Source organism: Eschscholzia californica, unplaced genomic scaffold (genome assembly GCF_041429995.1).
Source record: "Eschscholzia californica isolate CP2 unplaced genomic scaffold, dmEscCali1.0.p SCAF_1, whole genome shotgun sequence".
Lineage (NCBI taxonomy): Eukaryota > Viridiplantae > Streptophyta > Magnoliopsida > Ranunculales > Papaveraceae > Eschscholzia > Eschscholzia californica.
In genome coordinates, this window is record NW_028238198.1 from 3,959,888 (window position 1) to 3,986,469 (window position 26,582).

A 26,582-nucleotide genomic window follows, 5' to 3' on the forward strand; every position below is an offset into this window, starting at 1 on the left:
TAGTACTCGATTTAACTTTTTGTACCATGATTTTTTTTGTTTGGGTTATCCAATGAAGGTAAGAATTTCCAAAAATGAAAAGAAAACATTTGATGAAGTTACACCTAAACTCTTTTTTTTTTTTGTTGAAATACACCCAAACTCATTGAATTATTGTTCCAACAATAACTTAACGAGCTCCTACTTAATATGTTTCATACTCCTAAACATCTAGGTATCCTAATTAGAGCTCAAATTATATTCTGCCAACTCTATGGCTCAAGCTCCTTCAATCATTGCTGGTAGAGTCAACCCTGGACCCTGGTAGGGTAAAACTGACCTGTGTCAGAACTCAGAAGTGAAGGCAGACCGCAGAAGGGTCATGGCTTGCTGACCCAGTAAACCGCTAAAAGATTGACTCTAACTTTAACCCTAGCCCTCCTCCAAATACCAAATTAGAAGTGAGTATCATCAACTCCATAACCCAAACCTAACCCAACAGTCAACATATCTTCAGGATAAGCTCCTGGGAAGATGTCAATTGCCCAAACCCCCCAAACCCTTTCAATCTTACTCTCTCAATAAACTCAGATTTTGGGCGAATTAGGAGTGAATGAATAATACCCATTTCCAATTTCCAATTTGAGAAAGAAGGTATCTGTTTCTACAATCATATCTTCATTTTATACTAAGGATAATTTAATTCTTTGTTCTTTCACTAAATTTCAAAGTGGGTTGTTGTCAAAGACAAGATTTTTATCAAATGAGGGGAAGAATGAAACCCTGATAAATAATAAATACAGTAGTTTTCTAGGGTTTCTTTTATTTCATGGAGTAATTGCAGTTTTTGTTATTTGTAACAGTTAAAATGTCTCATTTTTCTGTATTTCCCAGTCAGGGAGTGATGGGTGTTCATTCTTCTTGTTCTAATCAATCAATGCTTCTGTGTAATATGAATAATTTTAGAGTTCATACAAGAAAAATACAATCTTTAGGAAAATATACAGGGTATTCTACTTCAGTATCTACTTTTAGCTATACATCTCTTTCTTTATCTTCATTGGATTGTTATAACTGTTGTAAATCTCAAAACGGGTCGTTATATAACACGAAGGTTAGGTCACAAATCAATAGGAATGCTGGCATTAATGAGACTAGTTCAGGACAAAGTGAAATAAGTGATCACAAGAAGCGATTTTCGTTGAGATTGCGGCCTAGATTGCGTTTGTTATCGAATAAGTTGAAAAGATTTCAGTTGAGATCACTTTTGAAGGATATTGGGATCTTTATTCGCAAGAATATCCGTAGTGTGGCACTTTCTGCGTCAATTTCTGTGACATTAGGGTTAATTTTCTTGTTCCTTAAGGTTACTGCCGTGCCTTCTCCGAAGCTAGTTCCATACTCTGAGTTAGTATTGAATCTTCAAAAGGGTTCTGTTTCTGAGGTTCTATTTCAAGAGGGTTCTCGTAGTGTATTTTACAACAAAGTTGCACAAAAGGCAAGTACAACTCAATTGTTAGATGATCAATTACCTACTGAAGATAATGCTTCTGAAAGATTTGATAATATGGAATTAAAGAGAGATGGCATCGAAACTCGACCGACAATGGGTATGGATAAGGTGAAAAAAGCATTGAGTACTACCCGTGTTTGGCAGTACTCCACGAGAAAGGTCGACCATGATGAATCGTTTCTTCTTAGTTTGATTAGAGAGAAGGGAACCATATATAGCTCAGCCCCTCAGTCGCCACTTGCTCTAGTCAGGAATGCTCTTATATCGGTTTTGTGTCTATGGATTCCCACAGCTCCTATACTATGGTTGTTTTATAGTAGATTTCTGAATGCCAATAGCCTGGCTAAAAAGCGACGACCCGATAATCAGACCGTGACTTTCGATGATGTAGAAGGCGTTGATGCAGCTAAAACGGAACTAATGGAGGTGAGCTTACATAAGTCTATTTTCATGTTATTTAATTTAGACATTTCTTAACGAAAAACTGAGCTATAAAAGGAATTGAAAATATATGGATGAAAGTACTGATCCGTTTACTATGTTTGACTCAATTAATCAAACTTTATATCTCGTTATCTATGATTTAACTCGGAAGCTAAGAGATCTTATGAGGGTTTAAGATATCTTTCCTTTTAACAGATTGCTTTGTGCCTACGGGGAGATATCGACTACAACAGATTAGGAGCGAAATTGCCCAGAGGAGTACTTCTTTCAGGACCTCCAGGCACAGGAAAGACATTACTAGCTCGTGCTGTGGCTGGTGAAGCAGGGGTACCATTTTTCTCAGTCTCAGCCAGTGAGTTTGTAGAAATGTTCGTCGGAAGAGGAGCAGCACGTGTTAGAGACCTCTTCGGTACAGCAAGGAAAAATGCACCATCGATCATATTTATAGATGAGTTAGATGCCGTGGGAGGAAAACGTGGTAGAAGTCTTAACGATGAGCGAGATCAGACACTAAACCAGGTAATTTCTCTACCAGACTCTAAGGGATCCCATCTATTGGTAGGTTTGATAGTTTCATTTATCTTGACTGAAATAAGTGTATTTTTTTTTTATCTATGCAGCTTTTGACTGAAATGGATGGATTTGAAACCGATACAAAAGTTATTGTTATTGCAGCAACTAATAGGCCAGATGCATTAGATCCAGCTCTTTGTCGGCCTGGTCGGTTCTCGAGGAAAGTAATTGTAGGAGAACCTGATGAAGATGGAAGAAGAGATATATTGGCTGTGCATTTGAGGGGTGTTCCTTTAGAGGAAGATCCATACCTAATCTCCCATCTGGTTGCTTCTCTTACGCCGGGATTCGTAGGTGCTGATCTTGCCAACATTGTTAATGAAGCAGCTCTACTTGCTGTTAGAAGAGGTAAATTAGAACTAAAAATTATACAGTATCTAATCTCCATATCTAATTCTTTCTTTTAAGTATTCTCTATGAAAGTTTTCAGTTCTCACATTCAATCTTCTTAATAGATGATTCAACGAGAGCTGTCATATATTGGTCTTTAGACATCGGCAAGTTATTACACAACATTGTTATCATGAACCAAAGCTCTGTTCGAGTTAGTCCTACATTGGTTGGTGGTCACTTTATAAATGTTAGGGAAAACCTCACCTCTTGAACTAGCTTTTGGGGTGAGAAAAAGCCCAAGACCACTTGGGAGCAATGAAGGCCCAAAACCACTTGAGGACAAGGGAAGGCCCAATATGACACCAACAAATGGTATCACAGAGCCCAGGGTCCCATTAGGACGGGAGAACATAGTTTTCCAAGTTCTAGTTTAGTTGTGGGAGGAGGTGGTGCCACTTTATAAGTGTGATGGAGCGCCTTACCTCTTAGTATAACCCTCGGGATGAAGAGAGGCCCAAGACAACACCACAAGCTCGCCCTTTTATGAACTATTTTTCGAGCTCATTAGAATGTCTTGGTGGCATTCGAGGAAAGAGAGCTATTTTATCTATTACCAAAGCAATTTATTTGAGTTATAAGTTATAACCGTGTTGGAGTTGAGTTAGATATCAAGTTTCATGCAATGACCGGCTACGTGAACATTCACCCAAGTTACTTAAACTCTGATTCTCGCAGGTGGAGAGACAGTGGCTCGTGAAGATATCATGGAGGCCATAGAAAGAGCAAAGTTTGGGATCAACAATAAGCAACCCAGTTCTTCTGCAATAAAAGCGGAGCTTGGGAAGCTACTAACATGGATGCCATCTCTAAAGAGAAGGGACGACACCACCGGCCCTTTGGGCTACCAAACACTAAGTTAAGGGTATGCTTGTTTCTCTAGTCTCGTCTTATCAACTTCTTTTAAGTCAAAACAAGCTAAATACTATAATTTGAAATATGTGTCAAAAAAGGAATTTTTGGAAGCTCTCTTTCCTTTTCTTGGTTGAGCTTCCCCATTTTCAAGAGAAGTTTAGTGGGTACTTGAGAATCAAAATTTATAGACAAAAACAGAATTTTGTATGATTGTATCTTTCAGAAGTATGAAGATGAAAAATCTGTGATCAAATGAGATGGGTTTAGTATAGCATCTGGTACTTGTTCTTATTGTATGTATCCCTTATAGTTTAATTGATCATTTGATCTACCCTTCTATATATCTTTATCTTGTTTCCTTTTAGTTACTTAGATAATGAAGAATGAGGATGATGTCGTTGCTGTCATGAAAAATATAATTGTTTCGTTTAAAAAGATCTTTAGGAAATGATAATTGTGGCAAACAAGAAATGAAATATCCTACCAAGATAAATATCCTATAATTTGTGCTTGGAATATCCTATAGTTTGTGCTTGGAATATTTAGATCATCACGCTTTAGAATTTATCAAGGGACCCCCATATCTCTACATACTCCAACTTTTGGCCTCTTTTGAAGTATTTTGGAACTAACGGGTCCTTATATTAGATTTTTTTTTTTGTGTATTGGCTAATTGGCTACGATGATCATTACTAAGGCATTGATACATCGATGTGATAAACACGATAACCGGAATTACTATTCGCTTAAAACCCGGCGAAACTAAATGACCAAATTAAATGGCCTAAAGCTCACGTAAACTACTTATTCATACCTAAGTTCAGTAATCCTGGATTGCACTTCCATGGGATTGAATTTGGGATCTCCGCGTTACGAAGTAGACGCACTGACCAACTGGGGTACCAGTTGTTGACTTTATATTTGAATTATGGTCTCGTAAAGTGGTGCTTCTTTTTCTAATTGTCTAAATTCATCTAATTTTGAATCGTTTGAATCAAATAGATCCAAAAATCAATTTAAATCACGAATTTTGATGAGTAAATTCAGACTTGGGGCCGAGATTCAAATGTGACTTAAAAAACAAACAAACACTACCATCCCGGTTGCTTTGGGAAATGATATTTTTTTTTGATGAAATATTGGGAAATGATATTGAAATGAGATATTTAGAAAGACAAATTTTGTTTTGGAACACTATTTATGATATTTAAATTTGAAAGTAAAAGGTTATGTTGCAGTTCAACATAAAAAAAAGGTTATGTTGCATCAAAGGGCATGCGTGCAAATAGACTAGATCAAAATCTAAGTTTATACTTGTTATATGATAAAAAAAAATTAATTTTGTAAACCTGAAAAATATTGTTCATCAACATTTTGAATGGTTTGGAGACCATAAACCGAACAAGAAAATAGATGACAAATTTTTTTTCCGAAGGAGTTCTTGGTAGTAAAAGTAAAACTCACACAGTTTTATACAGATGCTACCAGGAGATAGAGTCAGAATGGAAGTAAGTCGTTATGATTCAAACCGAGGTCGTGTTCCATAAATTGATCTCCAACTGCAATACTGAACTTCAACAACTACAAATTTTTTGGTTGAACTCTAAATCCAACATCTGCAACTTTAAACTGAGGTCCAATGTTATTTCTTATATTACTAGGGTATATCCCGTGCCCTAGGGCACGAACACTTGTATCAATCAAATGTTACGAAATTTATTGTTATATTTTATTGAGAGAGAGATTTTTATGAGTTATTATTTTTTTGTATTACTTTTTTGTTTCATTTATCTTAAATTAGTTAATATTTTATTGAGAGAGAGATTTTAATTTCTATTTTTAACCCTTGAAATTTATTTTGTTTCTTTATTTCTTAAATTAGTTATTTTATTTCTAAGAAGGAAAGGATTATTGTTTTTTAAATAGGTAACTTTATTTCTACAAAGGACTATATTTTAAATTTTGGAGGGACTCTTAAACAATATACATAATTAAATAAGGATGTTTGTCCCAGTTATCGTTTTCCTTTCTGTTTTATATAATAGATTTCTTAAATTAGTTATTTTATTTCTAAGAAGGAAAGGATTATTGTTTTTTAAATAGGTAACTTTATTTCTACGAAGGACTATTTTATTTCTAAGAAGGAAAGGATTATTGTTTTTTAAATAGGTAACTTTATTTCTACGAAGGACTATATTTTAAATTTTGGAGGGACTCTTAAACAATATACATAATTAAATAAGGATGTTTGTCCCAGTCATCGTTTTCCCTTCTGTTTTATATAATAGATTTCTTAAATTAGTTATTTTATTTATAAGAAGGAAAGGATTATTGTTTTTTAAATAGGTAACTTTATTTCTACGAAGGACTATATTTTAAATTTTGGAGGGACTCTTAAACAATATACATAATTAAATAAGGATGTTTGTCCCAGTCATCGTTTTCCCTTCTGTTTTATATAATAGATTTCATCAAATTTCATCCATTGAGAAAAAAAAAACAAGAAAATGGGAGCGGGGTTGAGAAGAGAAAGAAATCCTTCCCCCCCCCCCCCCCCCCCTAAATGTAACCAACTTCCAATATAGTTCCTTTTTGAGTGTTTATTTGTTAATTTCAATCAACTTTGACAATTGTCTAATTCTTTTCCTATTTACCCTTCCTTCCAAGAATTGCTCAATTACTAAAGTTAATTGAAATTGACTAATTTAGAAGTTAATCATCTTTAGGGGGTCATTTTGGTGAGTTGGTCAGGGCCAAAATGGAAAGATCCCGAAAGAACAAAAGTTTAACAATTGGGGTAACTATAAATTCTTAAGAAGTAATGGATTATTTGAGAAAGTAAACAAGTCCACCTTCACTCCCTCTAAAATGCTCTTCAAATAGTAGGAAAACAATCTCCCTATACTCTGGACAAAATTAGGACGGTTGAAAAATGATTTCTTGATCCATTTCCTGTTTCCTCAGGCAGGCAATAAGGGCGGGAGAAGAAGAAGGAGGAATCGCGCCATAAATTTTCTTTCCTGATTACTTCTTCCTTTAATCCACTCTCTGCTACTCAAAGGTCAAATTATTCTCTCTTTCTCTCTCTAGGTTTTTAACATCTTTCACTTTATTTACGAGAAAACTCTGATTTCGTCAATAACTAAACCTAGATTTGCTTCATCTAACATGCTTTTACATTTTATACTCACTTATTGTTTGCGGTTGTGATTTTGATTAGGGTTTATATATATATTTGGATAGAGCTTAGAAGATAAAGAATTGAGAATTCTCAGATGGGTTATATTGGGGTTCATGGAGTTGCAACATTGAAAAGATACAAATATAGCGGTGTTGATCATTCTTACCTAGCTAAATATGTCTTACAACCCTTTTGGAGTCGTTTTGTTCATCTTTTCCCTCTTTGGGTGTCGTAAGTATTTCTCTTTTTTTCAACCATTTCTGAGTAATTTTACCCATTAGTATTATCTTAATTTAGTCCAAGTAAAGGTTGATAATTGTTTTGTTAAATGATAGATATTTCAATTGTTGTAGATACCATGAGTAGTTAAATTATCAGAATTTGGTTTAGTTGTTGAGTATCAATTTTCAAATGGAACGAACATAGATAGAATCAGACCGATTCCCAGAAATGCCTTTCCGGATATTTCTCAATGTTCCGGCTATTCAGGGAACGTGAGAAGCAGATGAATAATCATCCGAAAGAAATTGAAGATCTTGGGAATCCTACAAGATCAATAATCATCAAATATATCAATAATCACTGAATAACTAGTTCGATAAGATAGTTACTTTTGATAAGGTCCACAAAAGAAGAAGAATTTGCTTCACAGGATGAACAATCATCTTTTAAGCTACTAGTACTACATAGTTTGTTTAGGCGTTCTCATTAGTGTTCGAAAAACAACTAAGTCTAGATAAGTTTTAAGCTTACCCAAACTTGGTCTTACTTTATATTAAGTTAATCTCTTTGTTGTCCTGTTGAAATGGGGTTGCTTCTAATTTCTGGATTGTTTGTGCCTTATTATTTAATCAGGATTCAGAAGTTATTGATGAATGTTATTACCATAATCATAAATTACATTAATGAGATTGTTAATGAGAGTTAAATCTTCACTAAAAGATTCTAATTTTCTGTATATTTTCTTTGTCTGCATATTTGGATACTTCATCACTCTAGACCAAACATGGTAACTTATTCTTTGATAGTATTTTGTTTGACAAATTACCTCTGAACTTTAAGAAGGTATGCTTATTGTGTATTTACTAATATATTTGCTACGTTCTATGTTTTACAGATAACACTTACAGGTTTCATATTCTTATGTATGTCAGCGCTACTTGGTTATGTAAGTGGCGTTTGTACTATCGTTAAATTTTCAAGTCTTATATTGTCACGCTCTTCCTGTGAAGCAAATTATTCTTCTTTTGTGGACCTTATCATAATTGTAGTTAGCCGGCACCCATATATTGAATGTTAGATATGAATGAAAACTGCTTCTAATGGGTGAACGCGAACAGTTTTTAGTATCTTATATGGCTGGCATGTTCTATGTGTTACCGGCGAACTTCCTGGTTTTCCCTATAATATATTAGTCTGTTAGATTATGTTGCCAAAGTAGATTTGACTCTTGGAGAAGGGAAGAGTAAGCTTTTGTCTAAGTGTTGTACTAATATGCTTTAATGAAACAATTTAAATATTTACGTGAATAAAATACTGAAAGAATTCGAAGAATATTTGAAATAGGAAAACAAACACGAAATATCAGGAAGAAGTCTATCAAACATAGTTGACCAAGTAACCCTGTAGTAATAAGTTTACACTGGTTGTTTACAACTTTGGTTGACATAATCTTTGAGCTGCAAAGTCACAAAATGGATGTAATTGAGACGGAAGTTATGTAAAAAGAGAAAAATATTGTAAGTAGGGTTTCTTTGACCAGATTACTTCAGATGATGCAGTCAGCATACAAATACCCTGTCAGACCTTTAGAGGACTGAAGAAGCATAGAACTCTTTTATTCTATGGATACGTTTCTGAGCTTCAGTCATGTATGGTAGAAGCATGCATCCAGTAAATCTGTAAATGAGTGTGCAGAGAGTTACACGTTACACATATACCGCGAGCATAACTGTATTTACTCGAGCATCAATTTTCTTGATGTTTTGGTTTGTCATCTTTGCAGAATAATGAGAAGATGTAGGGCTTCTCTTGGATGCTTTCTAGAGCATTTTAGTTTTATGATATTAATAACTTGTTTCTTGAGATTCTTTATTTTCATTTCTATGTCAGATATATTCACCTACTCTGGATTCAGCTCCTCCAAGATGGGTACATCTTGCACATGGATTCCTTCTTTTCCTGTATCAGGTTTGCTGCAGTCTTTCTACGAGCAGTTTTTATCTTCTCCCTTATCCTCCTCAAATGATTGATTTGCATGCATTGAATTTTGTATATGCAAAATTTTGTGTTTGTTTTGAGCTTGACTATACTAGTTTTTTTTTTTAATAAAACTCTGAAATTTATTATTTTCTATGACTTGTATTTTTAAGCTTTTCTGCTCCTTTGCGCCTTGAGTTTTGATTTGAGTGCCAATCGCCATTTGTTTTCTCGACACATTTTCTGGCTTTGTTAATATGGTTGGTGATGTTGATGGTTTTGAATCTAAAGGAGAAACCCTGAGGTTGGATAGAGAGAGAAAATAAGAGATGAGGCTCTTCATTCTTGCAAGAGAAAAAATAAACTGGAATAGCCCTCCTATGTTGAAACAATAGAGCTCTTCTTAGAGTTCATAATTATCTGAAGTCATTGGCTTACACCTTTTATCTGAATGGCACAACACCTCGGATGAGGTTTTGACTCACTTGAATTCCCATTTCTTTTATATTCTTTTTTACCTATTATACTTGGTCTCCTACATGAAAAATAAAAGATATACAGTTCAACATAGATAATTAGATCATAGTAGTTGAGGAAACTAGAACATGTAATAGGTTTAGGGGTATTTAAAGTTCTCGTCACTTGCTTAAATGTTATCTATTACTGCTTCACAGGTCATTCTAGTTCGCGGTTAGCCTGTTTTTTATTTACGGATGGAGTTTGTGGAGAAACATGGATGATATGGTCCAGATTTCTTCTACCATGCCCAAGTTAGTCGTGCATGGAGAATCTACCACTACCCTTACCCCTAGACACAAAAAACTTGCAACAAAAAGAAAAAGCGAAAATTTTATCTATAATGTCGGGAGATAGCTTACAACTCACCCCTGAATTCCATTTGTAGATGTATTATGTAGTGAAAGTCTTAAGTCTTGCATTGAATTATATTTTATTCTAGTAATCAGGGTCACATTACCTTCTTCAGTTGGAGCATATATATAATGTCGGTTTGCTAATTGTTGTAAAATGTGTTTGCTAGACATTTGATAATGTTGATGGGAAGCAAGCAAGACGTACAAATTCCTCCAGTCCACTGGGGGAACTTTTTGATCATGGTGATTTTCCATTCCCAGTTGCTTGTCTATTCTGTCTCATTTATATTTTCTAAGTTTGATGGATGTGCTTATTCCCTTTTAAATCTTATGCAGGATGTGATGCGCTTGCGTGTGCGGTATATACATTTTCATTTCTTATCTAATACTCTATGCTCCTGTTTCTTGGTCTTCTTTAAAACTTGCTTCCGTCTTTTCCTCAGTTTGCAGCTTTGGCTTTTGGGAGCACTGCAATGTGTGGGAGGAGCACATTTTGGTTATGGGTTATTTCAGCTGTTCCATTTTATGGCGCAACATGGGAACAGTATGTTACACTGATTTGTGTTTTTTGCTTACTTTTTGTTGCCTAGCTTTTGGGGACCCTCTTCCTTCTTGGATAGATTCTGAACTTATAACTTTCGATCGCTCGTCAGTAGTACTATGACAAAAGATAGATCCTCTTATATATTTATCTATTGTCTGTTCGATCGCTCGTCAGTAGTACTGGACTCTTGCTACTTGGTCTCCACATGGGAGGAGTTTGATCCCTGGAATTACCCGCGTAGTCTCAGTTATCATGCATAAATATGATGCACTTTTGGATATTTATTTTGCTAAAAACCTTAACCATAAGAGGAAAATGAAATAAATAGATCGAGCTAGTTTACTGACCCTGGCTCAGCCACTCGGGCTCCGCCTACTGGCGAGTTGCTCTAGAGTTACTCGGGGGTCCACTTAGTTTCTAGTTGCTTGTGTTGGTTAAGATCTAAGGATATGTGCTACATAATGATTCATATATTTGATGGTTTTGGTGAATTAATATGAGTAGGCAGTAGGCTTACTACTTCTCAACTAAGGAATGCCAATTTTGATAGTTCTTATATTAATTCTTTCCTTTGTTAGTTAATGTGTCCGTTACTATCAGTATTTGTTTATTTATTAATGAAGCGACAATGTTATGGTTGTTTTGTTCCAGCTTTTTCACCAATACCCTTATCCTTCCGGTGATAAATGGACCTACAGAAGGTCTCGCGCTGATTTATGTGGCCCACTGTTTTACATTTTTTGTTGGTATGCACTTCAAATCATTCGTTTTGATATTTCAAATTTCATCATTTACCCAGCTTTTCCATTTTATATCAAAATACCAATATTAGTTATGCATTTCTGTCGGAGAGATGGCAAATGTACAGCGAAGAAGTCTGGATGAATCGAAGTGATTCTTAGAATATCTAAAAATGCTTGAGTTGCTGACAACATCTCGGGGTTATGATAGAAAATGACAAAAGAACGAGTATTCAAAAGGCTTAGCTTCAAATTAGATCTTGTGTTCAGTTTATTTGGCTTTGGTATCTTTTGCCATCAAGTCTATGTATATTTGTATGCTGCTATAGTGCTTTTAGAGTTTTAGTCTGCAGCACCATCTGATAGTTCTCCAAAAGATTGGCATTCCAAGGCCAGATTTTTATTTCTGTTATTCCCTTGATAATTTTGTGATATCTTTCACTTTTCAGGTGCTGAATGGTGGATTCAATCCTTAGGGAAATCTATGCCTCTTCTGAGTTGGATACCGATTGTTCATGGTATAAATTACTCTTTTCATGTGCGTATAATTATGTTTTACTCTACCGGTCTTACTTACATTCTATATTTTTACTTTTCTGGCAGAAATTTCGACAATCAGACTTGTCATTTTCTTGATGACTGTGTTTGCTGTTATACCAACCGTGACATTCAAGTAATTGCCTTTTTCTACTATTCTTGGTTAGAAACTATTTTTTACTATTTGTCATCTGTTTATTTGGTAATGCAGATCTTAATGCTTTATCTTAACTTCTATGCTTTTAGAGAATGAAAAGACATTCTCATGGTAACTGTCAATTACTGCCATTGGCATGCTCTTTCGGGCTCATTGACTTGTGAGGTATGACTCTTCCAGATGTCTACACCAAAAACAAGTGGAATGGGTTGTCACGAGCCTACTAGTCGTTGAGTTTGAGCTGCGTATTTGCTGGACCCTATTATTAACGGTGGGATCGGCCTATTCGCTTCCTTCTTTGATCAGTTGACGATTGATTACTTAATTGATGAACATGTCCAATCAACTAATCAAGTGGTCATGTAAGTTCAAGGACCGGTAAGGACAGTGTCTGGCGCTGTGGAGTTAATATATAATATAGGACTACTGTATCAAGAACCCGTGGTTTCCAAAGCTTGTTCCTAATGTGCAGCACTAAAAAGTTAGAAGACGAAAGCACCATTTGCATGCTATTTTAAGTTGGTCAAGCCAGGTAGGTCAAATACCAAGTTTAGGTTGGGCTGATCCAGTTTGACAGTAAAGCTGGAGTCCAAGTCTGGCTCCTGTGGTGATGGCAATTGCCATGTGCCATCATGGCATGTTTAGGGCCAAACTGGCATTCTCCAATCTGTGGAAGCTTCAGTATGAAACCCGGGCCTCACTGCCATGTGATTATGAACCGCTTTTTAGGCTGTAATATTCCTGGGCTAGGATTCGAGGAGTGCTCAACATAATTTTTTTTATGTCAATGAGTCGTATCCGTACTGTAGCTTATGAGCTTTCATAATGGCTGAAGTTTGAACCCTTAATTGTGTCTCCACATGGGAAAACACCACGTCCCAGTCATTGCTTAGGTGTTGCTTTATGGTTTACAAGTGTTACGATTTAGTAACCTCCTCTGCTTTGGGGAAAAAGATAGATTTCTCCAGTCTCTTAGAGGGATTTTATTATAAATTTGGAGGGTCTGATACATTATAAAGTTAAAGGATATCTGCCTTTATTCTTATAAATTTAACCACTATAAATAAATTGATTCTTCCTCTTTCAAAAAGATAAGTGATTTATTGTCATTTTCTTCTGCAGCATCCAGAACGTCCATAAGGTTGTTCAAGCAAGAAAGGGAAGCATGTTACTTGCATTAGCGATGGTAATAGCGTTCTTGTCTAAAATTTGTCTCACTGGCTGTTAGTTTTGAGGTTGCTTAATTGTTTTCTTTGTTGCCAGATTTACCCTTTCATACTACTTCTTGTAGGAGTTCTAGCCTGGTATGGTGTTAAAATTACTCGACTCCGCCTCTTTATTTTTGAATTCTTTTTACATAGTTCGATTCTTTTTGCAGGGATTATCTGTCTCCATCTGATATCATAAGGAATCATCCGCATTTAGTTATACTAGGAAGTGGACTAGCATTTGGATTCCTTGTGGTAAGATACGTATTGTTGCAGTGTCGTTATCAATTTTGATTTTTCTTCTCTCATTATGTAGCAGTTATATATCTTGTATGGTTTATGGCATTCCACTTGAGAATACCATCTCTTATGTCTTCTTATAAGGATTTTTATCTGTTATTTTTTGGTATTAATAACTGAAGTATTAGTGGACCTAGTGGTAACTACATTCTTGTTTTTCGGTTACCTTAGAAATAATGTTTATGTTTGGCAGGGGAGGATGATTCTGGCTCACTTATGTGATGAACCCAGGGGGTTGAAAACTGGAATGTGCATGGTATGCTGCTATTTCCCCAAATCATACTGGAATTTGATGTATAATAGCATTTCTTTCCAACTTGATTTTGACATATGTTCCTTCTAACGCAAAATGCATTTACCCTGCATTTCACATTGTGTCAAATAGTAGATGCAACCTAGATTTCCTATTGATTAGTTAAATGTTGCGTAGTTGGTGGAAGTTCGAAGTGTTCCAAAGTTTTTCTAGAATCAACCAAGTGGTAGGATATCTTTATTATCTTATCTTAGAGCAAGTCCAATGTGGTGGGGGCTGGGGCTCCCAATTTGAATTTGGGAGCCCCAGCCCCCAGCCCTTGGTCTCCAACCCGGGAGCCCCGGGGCTGGGCTACTGGTGGGGCTGGGAGCCCCATGCTTCCGGGCTCCCAACCCCCAAAATATGGCCGTTGGGAGCTCCAACGGCCATATTTGGGGTGGATCCCCTAAAAAGGGGATCCACCCCACTTTATTTTATTATTTTTTTAATTATTTTAATTTTATTTTTAAACTAATTTTTTTTTTAATATTCTTATTATTTTAAATACTACTTTTTTAAGTATTTTTCTCTAATTTTTATTTTTTTTGTTTTTTTTGTGTTTATCTTTTTGAAATTATCTCTCTCGAATAATATCACATTTTAATTCATAGTCGAAATTTAAAATCAAAATTTCGCACACATACTTCGCACACGTATAATATATTGATTTGGGAGCCCCGGTTGGGAGTCAGACGTTGGAATTGAGAAAAGCCCCGGGGCTCCCAAAATTCGGAGCCCGAGCCCCACATTGGACTTGCCCTTTCATGTTAAAAAAGTTGGCCACTACATCTGATACAATAACAGTTGGCAGCCCTATCGACTTAATAACAAGTATGCCTAATGGGACAATTCATCTCCATAATTAAACTAAGTTCCAAAAGTTGTTAACTTTCTACTTCTACTTGAATTCTTAAAGTTAAAACATAGTATGAGGTAAACCGTGAACATCGTTATTATATTTCTTATATCACCAGGATATACTAATTTGTGATTTTCATGCTTAACAGTCTCTACTATATCTCCCTTTGGCTATAGCGAATGTGCTCACTGCTAGGCTCAATGATGGGTACACTATAATTGACTCTTGTGTGCAGTATATATGAAGATAACTGATAATACATGTTTAAAATTTGTTTTATTTGTTAAATCACTTGTGTCTCACGACTTTTAATGACCCTTTCTTTGGCAGAGTTCCGTTAGTTGACGAGACTTTGGTTCTTATCGGGTACTGCCTTTTCACAGGTAAGAGAGACCCTGTAATTTTTAGTTAGTGATCTACCTTTCTTCTATCGTTTATTTGGAATATCACTTGGTATCCTTTATGTTGTTTATGATTTAACTTGAAAAGGACAACTTCAGGGCTTTCCATAAGCTTCAGAAAGTTCGCCAAAATAACTTCCTACTTCACTGTTTTTACGACATTTTGTTATAAGGTGTTGTGCATCACATTGTTTTGTTCATATTTCAGCATTACTCTACCTACAATTTGTGACGTCAGTTATTCACGAAATTACAAACGCACTCGGCATCTATTGCTTCAGGTGAAAAATTTGTTGCTCAATGTATTTTCTCCCTCCATCGTAACAATCGTTCAGAAGAATTACAAAGTCTAGAGTAGTTATATACGACCGTTTTATTGGAGGTGGATAGAATCCTGCACTCTAAGCGAAGGTGGTGAAGTGCGGAGGTTGTGCAAAGCCCCCCACCGCTGCTCCCGCGCGCGCACAAACACAGCACACACACACATACACACACTGTCTCTCTCGCTCTATCACACGCTCACACAATTAGAGGATATCTCATTTTTGAGAAGGCCACATTATTAGATTCTGGTCTTTAACTCATAGCCATAGTTTAGTATTTGGGCTCTCATGGTAACTTGATGACAATAAGAGATTGATAAAGATAACATTGCCTAGTTCTAATACCGTCTCTCAACTAAATTTCAGGGTAACTCCGAAAGAAGCTTGAAAGATGCTCGATATTTTGGTTCTCTTACAACCAAATAGATAGTAATATATCCTTACTCTGGACAAATTTAGTTTTTGTGCAAAATTTGTTGTGATGTTCCATATTATGTTTTTCAAACTTCACTTGTTATATAGTCCTTTCCACCCATTATTCTTCATTTTGGAAGGGTATTCGATTCTTTAAATTTCATCACCTTGAAAATGATGGTTCAAGGCTTTTGGGCGTCCTTGTCTTTTTCGCCTTTCTTACTGTTACCTCAAAATATGTAAAAGGACAAATATACCCTTGAAAGGATATGAAAATCTAAGTAGAATGTGAAATTTATGCTTGGGAATTATCAAGGATAAAACCCATCAAATTTGCCCCCTAGATACACTAGTTTAGATTTGTGCTGAACCATCATAAGAAATGAACGGTCTAGATTTGAATTTTAACTTTGTCCAACTTGTGGGTTGAATTGCTAGATTGTTGAAGTACCAGAAAGTTGGTCGGCCAACTATATTTGATTCAATGGATTTTACCTCCCAAGTTGTTTGAAAGACATCTTGTGATTTTTAAATGAGAAATTAGAGTCGATTGAGACATGAATTGATAACTACACCCATTTAGAATGAATGTTGGTGGGAATCTCTACTTCAATGTGGTAAGAGTAGATTCTCACTTCCATTTGAATCTTTGTTTATGGGCCAAGGTAGATTCCCACTTCCATTTAATAACATCACTTCCATATGAATCTGAGAATTTTAAAATTAGAAATTGCCCTCAGATTTGTATACAAAACATCTTTTGTGAGATTTTCGTATTGAAATCCAACAACAATAGTATTATTGTCCAATTCTCAATAATAATTAGTATTTTCCCTAGGGCGCTTCTATAGCCACAAGACCAAAGTGCAGTAAGCAGACGACTCTATAAGCACTAGGCTTAACAACTACTCTCTCTATTGGCACTAGCCTATCTTTAAGCATCCCACCTCAGTATTCAACCAAAATACAAAAGAACCTTCACAAAACCCTTACCACACAAACCTTTCTCTATTGGCATTGGGGCCTAACAACTACATTCTCTATCATGGATTATCATGGATTCATGTTAGTGACAAATCAATTTCAACTTAAATAGAATCTTGCTTCCCATTTTTATACCCCACCCTCTCAAAACAAAGCCACTTTATACCCAAAAGGAATAATACTTGTAGTCATAATAATGTTAGTTTGCCCAACTAATATAAAACATTTAATACTTAATTACTTACAATTTCAAACATAAATTAAGCATGTTATATTTTCGTTATTAATTTATTCCTATGAATATTTAGCAATAATCACGTTTGGTTTGAATTCTTTAAAACTCTCTTATTATTCATTGTCGTCACCAATTTTTGTTGATGACATAAAATATATTTAAATATAAGTATAAACAAAGAAACATTATGTTCACATTGATTTTCTTCAATTAAAGTGAATTATTTTAGAAAGTAATAAAATAAGATAACATCTTATCTCTATAACAAGGAAGTATCTTTTTAAGACTATACTCTATTCTACTGTGGGTAAGATTACACTTGTGAAATTTATTTTTAAGGGTTGATAATGTATCATTCAAACTTATTTTAAATCTTTTTTATTGACTAAAGAGTTGAGGTTATACCTCATAAACTTATCTTCAAACTGATTATACCTACCAAACTTATCTCCAAAAATTAAGATTACATATTTGATAAAACTGTTTGTGCTCGACAAGAATTGAAATCGCGCATTTTGATAAAACTTATTGTACAGACACAATTTATACCCTCGTAATTTGATGTTAGTTTATAAATGAAATTACTAAAATTGATATAAATGTCGGAATAGAATGGGAATCTTTATTATGAAGCTTCCTCTAATTGTGAAAGTCACAAGGCTTGAAAAGTCAAAATTTTGATCCATTCACAAATTGGGATTTGGCTTCCACCTAATTGACTTATCATATAAGTTTTATGAAACAAAAAGATGGACTATTCTAACATATATCTTAAGGTATAGTTTGGCAATTTCAACAAAAAAAAAAAGAAGATAGATGAGTTTCGATATAATATATGATATCTTGAACAAAAATAAATTTGAAATCTTATGAATATAGAATATAAATATTCAATTAGTAAGTTTGATTTTCATACTAACTTATAAGTAAGTTTTATTTCTAAATATAATTTAGTTGACATATATTGGGGTTTCCCTAGGATTCCATTTCTTTAAAAAGCCCTAAAGTTTTCAAACTTAGTCCATATTCTATAGTATAATCACACTTAGATCCTCCAAAATTCCCTCTATAAAAGTAAACCTTGAATCTCCAAACATTCTAAGACAAGTTTTAGACGAAATTCAGACATATTCATGGCTGTAAGAGGTTCCCAAAAACTCTTCTCCAAATTCAACAAATCACTAAATACTTCAGCAACTCGGATCATCACAAGCGAACCTTCGATAAATTTAATCGAAAAACAATTCTCCGATAAGTATATTGACGAAAAACAGAAGATTAGAGAAGAAGAAATATTAGATTTTAACGATGGGAATAAATTATTTTCGTCAGTACCGACAAGTTATTTATTGAAATCAATGATGGCACAATCATTAGCATCTTATGATCCAGTAGTTGATATTGGTGTTTGGGTAATGAAATCAAAATTAGTAGAAACAATGATTATTAAGGAAGTAATTATGAAGGTATTGAAATATACATTTTATGATCATTTTTGTGCTGGTGAGAATTTAGAAGAAGCAAATCAAACACTCCAAAAACTTTGGAATGTTGGATTAAGAGGAATAATGGATTATGGATTGGAAGATGCTATTGATAATGATTCTTGTGATAGAAATTTGAATGAATTTTATAAAACTGTTGAATCTACCAAGTTGCTTCCTCCTTCCTCTGTAAGTATAAATTCATCTCTTTTATCTATTCAAATTTTTTTTTTTTTTTTTTTTTTATATTTAATTAATTTTTTCATGAGTTTGATATGGATGATTAAAGATATTTTTATTTTTTTGGTATATTTTGCAATATATTTATTGGGACTGATTCAAAAATAGAAATTATTGAGTTTAGGTTAAAATTCTTTCCATTTTCAACGGTTGCTATATGTGACAAGCCCAAGCCCAAGACCAAGCCCAACCCCAAGCCCAAGCCCAACCCCAACCCCAACATGTATGAGGTTTTGTTCTTGGCGTGAGCTCATGGCCCTCAGAGACGAGTTGGGTTAGGCTATGACGACTAAGAAATTTAATAAACTATTAAATATTAGAATCGGTTTGATCAATAGAAAGAATTTATGACTTAACAATATCTTTTCTAAACGTTTGTATGAAACAGGTGAGTTATGCTTGTGTCAAGATCAGTGCAATTTGTCCAATTTCACTACTGAGAAGAGTGAGTGATTTACTAAGATGGGAACATCAAAATCCTTCATTCAAACTTCCATGGAAGCTCGAAACCTTACCGATTCTCAGTGACTCTAGCCCTTTTTATCACACACTAAATAAACCAGAACCATTAACACAAACAGAAGAAAATGATCTTCATTTAGCTCATCAAAGAATACTCAAACTCTCTCAAAAATGTCTAGAAATCAATCTCCCATTACTCGTCGATGCAGAATATACATCCGTTCAACCCGCTATCGATTACTTAACATACACAACAATGGTAGAAATCAATAGATATGAAAACCCAATAGTTTATGGAACAATTCAAGCTTACTTGAAAGATGCTAAAGATAGGTTAGTTCAAGCAACACAAGTTGCAGAAAAAATGGGTGTCAAAATAGGTGTTAAGTTAGTAAGAGGAGCTTATTTATCTAGTGAACAACAATTATCTTCTTCTTTAGGATTTTCATCACCAATTCATGATAGTATTCAAGAAACCCATGATTGTTATAACGAATGTGCTTCTATTTTGCTCGAAAAAGCGGCTAAAAACGTTGGAGGAGTACTACTTGCCACCCATAATATTGCATCAGGTAAGGAGCAAAAAAAATATCTATAAATTTTATATCCAAAGATTAAGATCTTTTGTACTCCAATTTAATGGGTTTTTTTCTTCGATTATAGGAAGAAAAGCGACGGCGAAAGTAGAGGAACTTGGCATAAAAAAGAGTAATGAGAAGGTTCAGTTTGCTCAGTTGAAAGGAATGGCAGATGGGTATTCATTGGCATTGAAAAATGCAGGGTTTCAAGTGAGCAAGTATCTACCTTATGGGCCAGTTGAGATGGTTATTCCTTACCTTCTTAGAAGGGCTGAAGAAAACAGAGGAGTCTTATCTGCCTCAACTTTGGATAGACAACTTATCAAGTAAGTCATTAACTTATTTCAAAATATAGTTAAGTACGAAAATAATCTCGAGTATGATGATGGGGTTTGGATATTTCTCCCTATTGTATCAGTATAATATGGTCGTGTCCAATCGGGGCAGGCTAGATCAGCCTGCGTGCCATCAATGTACCATAGTTTGGTCTTGGCCTGGCTAGGTCAACATTCTTAATAGTAGTTGGCAATGGCCACATGCTACCTCTCTAGGCCCTACCCGTTCGCCAACAACTTTTTTTGAAGTTTTTTCGGAGTGATGGGGGCCGACCCCGTTAATCGAATCCGGCCTGGCTTATCACGTATAAGGGCCTAGCGGGCCTTTATCTAGGCCCAGGTCAACAGGCTGGGTAAGCAAGCCCGGTGGACCAGATCCAAGTTTTGCCCAATAGTAATGGTTTCGGAAAACCACTTTTACTCCATTCTTACTTTATGTAATTTTACTGGTTGTGTAGGAAAGAAGTGATGAGAAGACTAAAAACTTCAGGTTTCACAACATCAAGTTGAGAAGATAACGCCTTCTTCCAATCCGCCATTTAATAAAACGAACATAAGTTCGTGTTCTTCCTTTTCTTCTCCTTGGAAGCAAGCAAGAAGATGAAGTTGATTTAAATTAGACTTTTTTCCTCTGTTACAGTAATTTTAGAGCTAGCTAGCTAGCTATAATAGAAATGTGTAATATTTGAAGAAATTATTACAAAGTCAATGGACTGTGCAGTGGGTTTAGATGGGCCAACCCTACTTTCATACTCTATGCTTTTCTTTTATAAGCATAGAATAGTGTAATTTCATGTCATTTTTTAGTGATTCGACTAATCTACGCGAACTAGAAATTATATTATATCATCTTCGGAGATGTTGAAAGATAAAAATTTTTGTTCTTGAAGCAACTTCTTATTGACAATTGTCGTTGTTTTGTCTCTAATCAGACCTATTTGATTCAATTTTAGTTTTCATGTATGCTTTTTGTGTTTTGTATGGATTTTTTTTTTCGCGAAAATGATTTAAGATTTACCAATTACTATACTCAAAGATTGAAAACAGATATACCTGAAATTTCATTATAAAACTACGAACGGCTATTTTCAACAAGCATCTAAAAATGATTGGGAAAGAATACCAAATCAAAGCACCAAATACACATATTTTGGTGGTATTGTCAATATTTTGATTTGTTCACTTCTTAACTACAGCTGCATCCTTGGCAGCATAAACAGCTTCTTGTGCCTTGTACATCACTTGTGACTTGCCTATAGTATCAAATTAGAAACCCTAATATTATTACCCTTCTTAGTATATCATTAAACCTAGAAAGACGATAATCTATCCCACTGTCAGACCGACAGGCTGAGTTGGCTGGCGAGGATGTGTCAAGACGTCAAGTAGATCTATATAGAGCAGGGAAGATAATTGGTCCATCCTGTCCAGTCAACTCTGCCCCTAGGCCAGCCAATTGAGCAGAGTATCAATAATGAGAGGTTGATTAGCTGCCTAGGTATGGCATTGAGTTTATTCTATACAAATCACTGTTATGAATTTTATTGATACTAGTTCTATTTTGATCCCGATTGTTTACCAGTTATAGCCCAGTGAAATATTTGAAGTGCAGGAGACAATGTCTGAATCGGCATTGCAATAAAATCGAAAAAAGAATGAAGTATTAAGAAATTGATAGAAGGTAAACCTGCTGGCATGATTCCTCGGCAGATTGCATGCCAAAATTGGAAAAGAATACGAGTTCGTTGTTGTAATGTATTCAGATGTGAAAAGTGGGTTGCTAAACTTGAGCGGCTTATGACGCCTCCTAGGTGGAGAAAAACCTCACACTAGGGTGGCCACGCGGAATGGTGGCTAACAGAGGACAATATCGAGCATGTTGGGGGGGGGGGGGGGGGGGGGGGGGGGGGGGAAGGGTCTACAAATAGTTGTGTACGCTAATGGTAGGGCGATTCATGTCTTAGCTAATGTAAACGCTTAGCTTTGGTAGTGAAGATCACTTTGATTGAGCGGTAACATGTATGTCTATCCACTGGAGAGACCAGTGTTCAAATCTTATTTCGAACAAGGAAACACTCAAGTTAGGAACGAAAATAGAGACAAAATCAACATTACATATTTGTGGAATATATTTGTGATCTTTTCGGCGAACATTCGTACAAAGTACTTTAGCGTACGAATTTATATCGCCTCATACAGAAAGGGTGTAAAAAGACAAATATGATGGTAAATATGACAAGCATCTTCGTAAGATAGAAACAAAAGATTTTAAGTATAAACGAACGGCTAGCTTTAGTTGTTAGTTGCGTGATTCTTGTCATCAACTTTAAGTCCAAATACTGCTTTTAATCGCCTTCTTATCTCCTTTCTGCACAACCAATAAATTAAGTTAAAAAAAGTTGATTCCATCATTTAAAAGGAAAATGTCATATCTATACAACTTGTTCTATAAATAAGTTTTCGGAAAAGGACATTTTTAGGTATGCATACCTCATTAGTTGCATATCCAAGGTTGAGGCAGATAAGAGGCCTCTGTTTTCTTCAGCCCTTCTAAGAAGGTAAGGAATAACCATCTCAACTGGCCCATAAGGTAGATACTTGCTAACTTGAAACCCAGCATTTTTCAAAGCAAATGATAACCCATCTGCCATTCCCTTAAGCTGTGCAAATTGAACTTTCTCGTCGCTTTTTTCGAGCCCTAGTTCTTGGGCTTTCGTTGCCGCCACTCGCCCTATATACATATAGACATTACTACAAGTGAACAAAAACAGCAAAGCACATTTACACAATAGTAGAAAATAAGGGTAGTTTGGTCAAGTGGCATACATGCATTTCGCACATATATCACTTTAACCCTGAGATAACGGAATAATTATCGGATAACAGCAAGGTTAAGAACAAATCTCCGAGAGGGGTAACTCAAAACACTAATTACGACCAGGGAAAAAACCGAAAAAACCTAGAGATATAAACGGTTTGGTTACCTGATTCAATGTTATGGGTGGCAAGTAAGACAGCACCTGTGCCACTAGCGGCTTTTTCGAGCATAATAGAAGCACATTCGTCGTAACAAGAATGGGTTTCTTGAATACTTCCATGAATTGGTGAAGGATATCCTAAAGAAGAAGCAAGTTTTGATTCACTTGATAAATAAGCTCCTCTTACTAACTTAAGACCCAAAGTAACTCCCAATTTTTCAGCAGCTTCTGTTGCTTGAATTAACCTATCTTTTGCATCTCTAAAATACGCTTGGATTGTTCCATAAACAATTCTATTCCCATCTCTATTGATTCTTATCATTGTTGAATATGTCAAGTAATCGATAGCCGGTTGAACGGACGAGTATTCGGCATCGACGAGTAATGGGAGATTGATTTTGAGACATTTTTGAGAGAGTTTTATGAGTCTTTGATGGGCTAAATGAAGATCATTTTCTTCTGTTTTTGTTAATGGTTCTGGTTTATCTAGTGTGTGATAAAAAGGACTTGAATTTGACAACATTGGAAGTGTTTCAACCTTCCATGGAAGTTCGAATGAAGGATTTTGATGTTCCCATCTTAGTAAATCACTTACTCTTTTTAGCAATGAAATTGGGCAAATTGCTGTTATTTTTACACATCCATAACTCACCTGTTTCACAAAAGTTTCAAAAAAGTTATTAATCAAAATCACTTTTTACCAACAACCCTAAACCTCCAAGACCAAGAACAAAACCCTACTTTTCACAGTAGATAAAAACACGTGTTACCACCTGACTAAAGTAGACCCTCGGAAGAACCAAACATGAGTTGTACTACATGAAAATCTACCATGACTAGTTGTACGACGTAACATCTCTAAGTTCGAGACGAGGTCATTCTAATTGTATATATATATATATATGAGAGAGAAAGAGTTGCTTACAGAGGAAGGAGGAAGCAACTGTGTAGTAGCAATGGTCTTAAGAAACTCTTCATAATTTCGATCACAAGAAGCATTATCAATAGCATCTTCTAATCCATAATCCATAATACCCTTTAATCCTTCACCCCAAAGCTTCCCAAGAGTTGTTCTAGCTTCATCTAAATTCTCACCAGCACAAAAATGATCATAAAATGTGTACTTAACACTTGACATTATCAAACTTTTAATCATCATTGTTTCTACTAATCTTGATTTCATTACCCAAACACCAATATCAACTATTGGTTCATATGATGCCATTTTTTGATTCACCATTGATTTTATAAGCTTCCCAGTCGTCACCGACGAAAATAATCTCTTCCCATCATCAAAATCTAATATGGGTTTCGAATTTTTCTTCGTTTTTTCTTCTTCTTTTGTTGATAAATCTATCGAAATACTATCGGTGGTAGACGTAATCAAACTGACAGGAGAAGCTAGAGTGTTTAATGATTTCTCAAATTCTCTTAAAAGAGTTGAAGAACGTCTAATCGCCATAAAGAATTTGAATTCCTAGGAATTAGGATTCACTCTCTTTTTTTTTTTTCTTACTTGAAAGTTCACATTTTTTCAAAAAAGATTTTGGCCGTTTTTATAGAAGAAAAAAAGTAATAGCAGCTGTCAGTGAGAGTGAAAAAAACGTAACGACACGGGTTTCGGTGGGACCGACATAATTTAATTATGACACAGCATTGAGAAGGATCCTACACATTTGGGATTATGATTGAGATTCCATTAATAAATGATTTAGTGTAACTAGGGTTTCTATTTTTATGTACGGTGTTTAGTATTGGCCGTTGGATGGAGATTCTTTGGATTTATTAGGGTTCACTATAAGACATCAACGGATGTGAAGTTGAGGATAATAAGTCGTTATCTGCTCTATCATTTTTCAATCTTTTCACTTTTTTGGTATTACTTGTATTAACACAAACTAAACTAAGAAACTTCTCATTATTAAGGTAGTTCAAATTGACCAATATAGGTTAACTCTTACTCCCAACTTCCCCAATATTTTGGTAAATGTTCTTTTTTCTGTTAGCAACTTTACTAGCACCCACAATCAGATCAAAAAAAAATCTAAAAGTAAGCCAAAATTGATTCCAATAGAAGTCTATAATCAAAAAAGAAAAATAGTAAATGGAAAAGTCACGTCAGATCAAAAAGTAACATTAGCTCTAAATTTTTATATGGTTAACTATTTTGTATAAAACAACATGTAATATTTAAATACATCTGACATCGACACAGATTTAAATTGATGTTCTTTTACTTGAATTACGTTTATAAAAAGGATTTAAGTCATGATCAACAAATTAAGAGCAACACCTAAATGCATTTCCTACTCGTAGGTGTATTTTGTACATCTTTGATAGTCCGATTAAATTTAAACCGACAATTAACTAATCAACTTAGAGTTAAGAATCTGTCTAGTTCAAAACCAACAAAGATACCTCTTCATAAGTAATTATTTATGTTCTTATTAAACATGTTTTGTTATGATTAATAATAATGAGGGATTTACTTACTGTTGCCTAAGTAAGATTAGTGTGATAAAGCTATTAACAGGTTGTATTAGGGATTGTCCATAACAATTTGACGCGCTAGTGACTGTGTACTCTTTAGTCAAAGATAAAAATGAACATGCCATTTTATCCCCCACTCAATATAATATAAGCTTGCTGTTTCCCCACATACTTTAATTTAAAAGCCTACGTACTAATCGAGTCAAATATGAATCATTTGATCTTCTCATTAAACAATAATAGTATATTACTTTTCTTTTACTATTTTATTGATAAGCTAATAAGTTAGGATTGGATTTGGTTTCTAAATCGGTACAGTACAAACTAGTTAGCCAAATCGTACACTTTACCGCTTTGAGGACAGATTATTCCGTAATTCCATATAAGTCAAGTGGGAAAATTGGATATTGGATTTGGGATTCATATACCAATTGTTTGTAGGAAATTATGTGACCATACCTTCATCAAAAAAAAAATTATGTGACCATTATGTGAAGTTCATGTCCAATTTGAATTTGCATATTATATTCCTTGCATGAACAAGATTAGATATCAAAATATTTGAACTGGTAATTGTTACCCCATTAGTATTTTCAATTTTTAGCGAATATATTATACAAATTTAGAATAATCAAATACAAATATAAATTATACTAGTATAGAAATTAACATAAGTTATAACAAAAAATCTATTATGCTGATTTTTCTTTTCAATATTTGGTATCATATCGTATCCAATTGATCGATAAGCTTATCTTGTTTGAACTCATGGAAGAAATTCATTATCCGTCGTATAACTTATATGACCTCACATATAGATAGTTATGCCCTATCTCTAACTAGCATACCTAGAATAGAAAATGAGCATACTAAGGTAATTGTGGGGCATGATGTTGGGCCATATATATAGTACCCTTTTTGTTGAATATAGTACCTTTTTTTTTGTTAAGGAATTGAATATAGTACCTTGTTCGTCATATTGGATCTTAATATCTACATTTTTTGCACCCTTCAT

The 26,582-nt window shown here is 34.8% G+C and overlaps 4 protein-coding genes across 8 annotated transcripts; 3 read left to right on the forward strand and 1 right to left on the reverse strand.

Annotated features, from left to right (window-relative positions):
* Window positions 1-38: 38 nt before the first annotated feature.
* On the forward strand, window positions 39-4,085 carry LOC147563364 (cell division protein ftsH). Its single transcript, XM_086637158.1, has 4 exons — window positions 39-1,918; window positions 2,132-2,455; window positions 2,557-2,857; window positions 3,578-4,085. Exons 1-4 carry the CDS (start codon window positions 848-850, stop codon window positions 3,760-3,762), a joined length of 1,881 nt encoding a protein of 626 aa, XP_086493284.1. The 5' UTR covers window positions 39-847; the 3' UTR covers window positions 3,763-4,085.
* A 2,501-nt stretch (window positions 4,086-6,586) lies between these two features.
* On the forward strand, window positions 6,587-15,956 carry LOC147563365 (choline/ethanolaminephosphotransferase 1-like). Of its 5 annotated transcripts, none has more exons than XM_086637180.1 (19): window positions 6,689-6,815; window positions 6,998-7,166; window positions 7,935-7,944; window positions 8,053-8,103; window positions 9,048-9,125; window positions 10,174-10,249; window positions 10,343-10,365; window positions 10,450-10,550; window positions 11,202-11,296; window positions 11,740-11,808; window positions 11,894-11,963; window positions 13,107-13,170; window positions 13,248-13,288; window positions 13,363-13,447; window positions 13,686-13,748; window positions 14,792-14,850; window positions 14,974-15,026; window positions 15,253-15,325; window positions 15,734-15,956. In XM_086637180.1, the coding sequence occupies exons 2-19, from the start codon at window positions 7,030-7,032 to the stop codon at window positions 15,753-15,755; spliced, it is 1,170 nt and encodes a 389-aa protein (XP_086493306.1). In that variant the 5' UTR covers window positions 6,689-6,815; window positions 6,998-7,029; the 3' UTR covers window positions 15,756-15,956. The 5 variants fall into 5 exon arrangements, with proteins under 5 accessions (XP_086493322.1, XP_086493329.1, XP_086493314.1 ...); XM_086637170.1 differs by having other exon boundaries at window positions 6,702-6,815; window positions 6,975-7,166; XM_086637196.1 differs by lacking the exon at window positions 7,935-7,944 and having other exon boundaries at window positions 6,587-6,815; window positions 6,975-7,170.
* A 2,150-nt stretch (window positions 15,957-18,106) lies between these two features.
* LOC147563366 (proline dehydrogenase 2, mitochondrial-like) lies at window positions 18,107-20,988 on the forward strand. The gene is made up of 4 exons (XM_086637216.1): window positions 18,107-18,673; window positions 19,113-19,758; window positions 19,850-20,090; window positions 20,558-20,988. Exons 1-4 carry the CDS (start codon window positions 18,134-18,136, stop codon window positions 20,607-20,609), a joined length of 1,479 nt encoding a protein of 492 aa, XP_086493342.1. The 5' UTR covers window positions 18,107-18,133; the 3' UTR covers window positions 20,610-20,988.
* A 1,205-nt stretch (window positions 20,989-22,193) lies between these two features.
* LOC147563367 (proline dehydrogenase 2, mitochondrial-like) lies at window positions 22,194-24,648 on the reverse strand. Its single transcript, XM_086637227.1, has 4 exons — window positions 24,003-24,648; window positions 23,084-23,729; window positions 22,590-22,830; window positions 22,194-22,467 (listed from the first exon to the last, which is right to left on the reverse strand). The coding sequence occupies exons 1-4, from the start codon at window positions 24,537-24,539 to the stop codon at window positions 22,392-22,394; spliced, it is 1,500 nt and encodes a 499-aa protein (XP_086493353.1). The 5' UTR covers window positions 24,540-24,648; the 3' UTR covers window positions 22,194-22,391.
* Window positions 24,649-26,582: the final 1,934 nt, after the last annotated feature.